General features: G+C 41.7%; 1 protein-coding gene across 1 annotated transcript in view; it reads right to left on the bottom strand.

Moving 5' to 3' along the window:
- Positions 1–5,727, bottom strand: part of IQCA1 (IQ motif containing with AAA domain 1) — a gene marked incomplete at its 3' end in the record, with an annotated part of 75,945 nt that extends 70,218 nt beyond the window's left edge. Inside the window, exon 1 of the mRNA XM_009707457.1 lies at positions 5,579–5,727. Within this exon, the coding sequence (XP_009705759.1) occupies positions 5,579–5,727 (149 nt within the window). The remainder of the gene's footprint in view (positions 1–5,578) is intronic.
- Positions 5,728–6,089: the final 362 nt, after the last annotated feature.

Genomic DNA, 6,089 nt, shown 5'->3' with positions numbered 1-6,089 from the left:
TCAACACCTATTTATAAATGGCTACTGTGGGCAGTAACTCCTGTCTGTGTTGAATATAAAGTACCAGATACCAGAGAGGCATTTTTTGGTAGGTTCTTACAGGAGAAATGCCCTTGCAGGGGTGGCAGAGAAGAAGGGAATGCATTTTCCAGAGTAATAGGACATTGTATGGAAAGAGGAGTGTGATTTTTAAGGGATTGGTGATGTCTCTGGTTGTGTTCCAAGGATTCCCAGACTGGAGCTTGCTCTTAAAGAGAACTGTCTGTCGTAGTGGTTCACTGCACTAAAACTGGTTATTAAGCAATTTTCCTATCAGCTGTTTTGTGAACTGTTGCCATATTGCATAGAGATCGCAAACCCATGCTCCCTGGTTACTTGGAAAGCACTTTTGGCAGGCTGAGGGCACGTATGATGAGCCAGATGGGACTGGAAAAACAACATGGGTCCGGATGGCCTTAGAGGAACAATTTCTCCGAACCACAGCTGAGGGGGTTGCCACTGCTTGGCACTGCCGAGGTGTCATCTGTCTCTGTCCTGTTGGCAAGACTTCAGTTGCTGATGGATTGCCTGGCAACTTTCACGCGTGTTAACGTTAACTTCATAAAAAGCAGTGTGTACAGAGTGTGAAATGCGATACGGGCAGTGCCTGACACAAATGAATACTTTCCCTATTCTGTGGAGTTTCAGTGCAAAACCTCTCTCTCCATTCATCTTCCTCCTCCTTCCCCACCCCCTGCTACCTAGGGAGCCCCGTGAACAGGCGTATTGGCAGTAAACTCAGCTCAACAAAACAATCTTGTGAAAAAGGGAAATATAACATGATCACTTCTTATTTCTTTCTCCTTTCCTCTGCATCAAAGCCTGGGCTGGCTGTCAGGAATGTTCCAAATGAATAAATAAAGCGCAGGACCCCCCCCGCTTCAGAAGGAGTCTCATTCACTCACCATGATGCTTGGCCAATTCTTTTTCTGACAGTACTCAAGTCAGCAGGCAGAGCAAGAAGATCATTCAAAACTAATCAGTAAAGTGTAAACCTATTATGAAAGCACATTTACCCCTCGCCTCCTCCTTCCTCTAGAAAAAAAAAAAACCCAATCCCCAAATCTGTGGGAATAACACATAACGTACATAAAAGTTGCTATTACTTAGATCCCCTGTTATTAGGTCAGCAATGCCACTGATGAAATGCTCCCCAGAGCCCTGAGCAGCGGCGTATAAATCCTCCAAGAAATTCACAGCATAATTTGTTACAGCTAGAGGGCATAAGGCACATTACGGCAAAGCCTGTGTATTAGGCTCTCCCCTGTGATTCTTGAGGCTATCTCTGGTAATAAAAATCTCATCTTGATTTCTTATCCTTTGTATTGATTTCTGTCGGAGAAGACTTTTCTTTGACAAAGACACTACTATATTTCTCTGTATAATAAGGGGACCCTTCTCTCATCTCTCTCCATCCCTTTTTTTTAAAAACTTATTTTAGGGATGATTCCAAGGAAGATTCATAATTTGGGAACTGTTGGTATGTACAGAGGGTAAAGAGTGGAGAAGACGACAACAGTTTTTGCACATGCAGTGCAAAACCCTAGATGTGAAATTAGAGAAAAATGGTTTTGGTCTGGAATAGTACAGGAAATTGAAACTAAAACTCCAGCTATGCAATTGCTCTATCTTAATATGAAACACTGTTATTAATGTAATGGATGGAGTCTGTGGGAGTCAAGTGATTAAAATCCAGACTCAGTTGTATATAATCACAGCAACTGTTAATTTTGGAACATTTGTACTCCTGCTCTACTAATTATATAGCTATCTTGAAAAAAAGGGGGGCTTATAGGTATACCACACGATGCTTTCATAAAAAAGCATTCAAAAAAAAAAAATTCTCTCTTCTAGTACGGTGCGTAGGGACAAGGCCAAACAGAAATCTAGAAAGCTTTATGTGAATAATCTGCAAGTCAAATAAGAACAGCTCCATGGAAGTCAACACAGATAAACAGAACGATGGATGGTAAGGCTATGAAACGCACAGTGTTGTATTAAAAATATTTTGTCTTCTCTGCAGTGGGATTGCTATAAGCAACTGGAACATTTTTGTTTAATCTATTCCTTTGGCTTTTGCTTTGCTTTTCTAGAACCTATTTTTATAAGAAACTGTCTTGGGTCTTGAAATGACTGAAGCTATGCCTGTTCCCCTGTGCAAAGAAAGTGGTAAATATTTATAGCGGTCCTTACAAGTGGAGAAATTTAATATGTGTTCATTGCTTTTGTAATCTAATAGTAGCTGTGCTGAAAGACAATACCTGCTAATTGTATTTCCAATCACATCCTTTTCCAATTGAAGGATAAAATACGGAAGTTTGGGTTTGTTTTTTCAGTACATACAGCAAAACTTATTCAAAAGAATCTTTGTTCCCTTTTAACTATCTGTTTATTTAATAGACTATGGACAATGGTAAATTCTGTCAAAAAGCCTAGTTAAAGAATAATTTATAAGCTACTTTTAGGTGTTGATCTTGAAGACTGGCTTAGCGGAGAGCAAAAATATATCCTGGCAGGTAATAATTAATGTAAACTTTGATACATCAGATCTGGCTACTGCTCAGCAGGCTGGGCAGGAGCAAGACACAACTCCTGCGAGTTCTGCAGTGCCTCTGGCACGCACCGCACGGAAAGCTTGGCTCTGCATGACACACATGCTCCCTGTGTATAGAAATTTGCAGATTTTTTTTTACCAATTTTGGATGCCAGTGAATATGTCTGCAGGGAAAATTATTTTGGTCACTTAAATAGAGGCTTCCTGTGAAGAGCAGGATGGCAGGCAGCTCATTCAAACCCCACTCAGTCCTGTAAATCACTGCCTCCCTCAGCCAGACTCAAATGAACTAAATTATTGGGTGATGACCAGCCTTTGAAGCTGATGGCAGCTCTCCCACTGGCTTCACTGGGGGCAGAACTTTATCTGCCACACTGCTAAATCACCAGAATATATATTTATTTTATTGAAGAGATCTGTCTAGTCTTGCCTGAAACATGCCTTACTGATTTTCAGAGATCATGATGGACAGTTAATTTAAAAGAGAGTAACAGGGAGTATGATCAAACACACTGCTCTGCCTGCACCAGGTCTGTCACGGTCCCTCTGCCATCGAGGTGACCCTGCACTCGGGCACACCACAGAACTGCATAAGCAGCATCTCTTTAACTGTGCTCTACCAAAATGGCCTGATTTTAACTTAAAACTGCTTTTTGGTTATATTTTTTTAATATCGGATTGTTTCAGATGGGTGGGTTGAAAAGCAGCTTGCTCTGGTTATACTAGAAGGTTGGAAGGAACATGTTTTCTCAGTCTCTCTCAGCTGCAGCGGAACAACATGTCTGGCTAAAGGCTTGACTCTCAGCAGTGGTGTCACTGATGAACTGTGTGTGGAGGTGTATCTTAGTCCCATTTAATACAATCACTTGCTCAGGAAAAGCATACATATAAAGCTATCTAAGATGAGTTAATGTGGTGCTTATATTCAAATATCTGCTTTAATCTTTGTTAATCCTCAAGTCTAGATGAGATTCAAGACTACTGAACCTGACTAGACCAGACAACTTAAAGGTTAGCTAAAGAACTCCTTATAACTTGTTTAATCACATATTTATATGCTGCAATACTGACTATGTCTGCCTGTAGCCTTGAAGTCTCACCTAAAGTTGGGCCCCTGGGCACATCTGGAATATAAATGTAGCAATAAGGTCCCATTTCACTTATAAGGGCTCCTGAATAAGAAAGCTCAGCATTTACACTCCACCTTACATCTTCAGAGCATTTCATAGATATGTGAGACTGAGGTTGCTTATACACGAGGTGGCAAGGGTTTTGATGAACTGCACATTCAGCCATTTCTCTCCACCTTCCCTGATCGAAAGACAGCTTCGGCTTCCTCCAAATGATCCTTTGGATTGGTTAGGCTCTCGGTTGGCTCTGCTGTTAAGTGTCTCCATGGAATGGATTTTACTTTTAATAACGTCTCATAACTGCCTTTAAAGAGGTTTATGGCTCAGCCTTATTCTCTGGGAGACTGACTGTTCTCTGCTAATCTCCTATAGAAACGTTGTTATTGGTTCACACAGTATTTCAGTTAGCTCTCCTCAAGCTCTAGAGTCAAGTTAATTGGACACGATTGACCTATGTTAGAGAATTACCGTTAGATGGGTAATATTAAGCAAAGGAAATAAGATCTTTCTGTACCTCAGAACATGCTGGGAGTTGTGGGGAGCGGCAGGAAATGGCAGCTCAAGAAGCGTAGAGACCAGGCCCTAGGAACCGGGTTGATTTAGGGAATGGGGAAGTGCTTTGTAATAACTGAGGTTTGTAAAACCAGCAGTCCTTTCTAAAGGAGAGCTAGATGGGGTAAAAAATATGCTAGAGTCTCGAGTGTTTATAAGAGGCAAAAGTACAAGAAGAGAAATAGATGGTGGCAGACCTGTGAGAGTGCTATTTTTACAATTGCTTTTTTTGTTAACAAACACTACACTGTCGCAGAGCTATCAAAACCTGATCAAAGTAGTCAAGGAATAAATAATAGGATTTCATCAGAATGCATTTGTGTTTCTAACTGGAAACTGCAATGCTGAAGGCACATCCAGTAAACTGAAAAACCACTGAATGATTAACGGATGTGACACTAGTCCACAAGACGAATACGAGCCCTGAAACGTCACCGAGCAGCTCAAGATACAAAACTCCTGGAAGTGTTTTTGCAGAGCAGCTGAAACCTTGGTGCTAAATCCTGGGACTTTCGGGTGCTGCTTCCCAACTTACTTTTGTATACAAACCCACTGGATTGGGTAAATCCTGGAAAAAATTACCAGTATCATAAAACCAGCCTATATTCCTTAGTATGAGTCTTTACAGTACTGCCATATTAGAATCGCCAGTCTCAAAATTTTTTTCAGCTAAAGTAAACTTCCTGAGAGAACTATAGGTGTCAGCACTCAGTTTAAAAATGTGTAAGTATGTGCTTAACTCTACTGAGACGTGAAGTTTCACTGAGATCAGCAGCACTACTTAAGTAAAGTTACATTTGGGGGACTGTCTTGAAGGTCAGGCCTCAAGTACAAAAGTATTTCAGATTCGTGTGGGCTGCTGGGTAACACCAGCAGCAGGCACCTGGACTGCAGTACTGGTGACGTGATGTGATTTGCTATAGCAAATAATTATACTTCTTTCTCATGGAAGACTGCATTCTCTCTCTTAAACCTTACGTGTTCAGACAGGGGGAAAAAAGTCAGTGTTCCTAAACTTTAAGGGTGCTTCTTATAACTACAAAGCTGGAGCCCAAGCTAATGTGCAAACTGAACGTGTCTCCGCTTTAATGCATGTGGACCTGATTCTGCAGTCGGTCCTTCAAGGCGCACCTCTGATCCCTGCCGGGCTATGCAAGGAGCGATGCGCTATTCTGGTTTCCCCAGTTAGGAGTCCTGCTGCTCAGGAACTTAGCTCTGCAACTGGGACTGGGATCACCCCTGCAAAATCCGTCTCCTTGGGGCAAATGGACTTATTAAGGGGCAAGTGTTTATCTCTGCTCACCGGCACTCGATGAAACACTGGCCGATCTGATCCTGGAGAGTTTTCTTGATGTCGAGTTCCTCCATTTCTCTTAGCTTCTCCTTGATGAATACCTCCTCATGTCTCCCCTGGAGCTCACCTTGCAGGGCATTTACTTGCCCAGCATGCATCTGCGAAATACTTGTTGCCTTTGAGTGAGGAGGTAGGCTCTGAAAATGACAAGAGGAGAACACAAAAGGTATGAATTAATAGAAACTTAATATAAACTGGAATGCCAGGTTGACAGTGGATCTGAGCTTAAGCCTTAATTTATTTGCAGGAAGCCAGGAAAAAAACCCTGTGCTCATAAAAAGTGCCTGGATGCACACAATGGTCTATTGTTAGTGTTTCAGCATTAATTAACAACACTGCAATGTACAAAAACAACCCATTCAGCGTGGGATCCTGGGATCTCAATGAGACAGGTGAGAAAGCTGCTGTTCTGCAAATGCCAACTTTATTCCTGTCAGAAGGGTGCCAGAGATTTTTGTAA

The sequence above is a fragment of the Cariama cristata genome, unplaced genomic scaffold (genome assembly GCF_000690535.1).
Source record: "Cariama cristata isolate BGI_N322 unplaced genomic scaffold, ASM69053v1 scaffold10099, whole genome shotgun sequence".
Taxonomy (NCBI): Eukaryota; Metazoa; Chordata; class Aves; order Cariamiformes; family Cariamidae; genus Cariama; species Cariama cristata.
The sequence above is the reverse complement of the archived record's forward strand: the minus strand, read 5'-3'. Positions and strand labels throughout refer to the sequence as shown.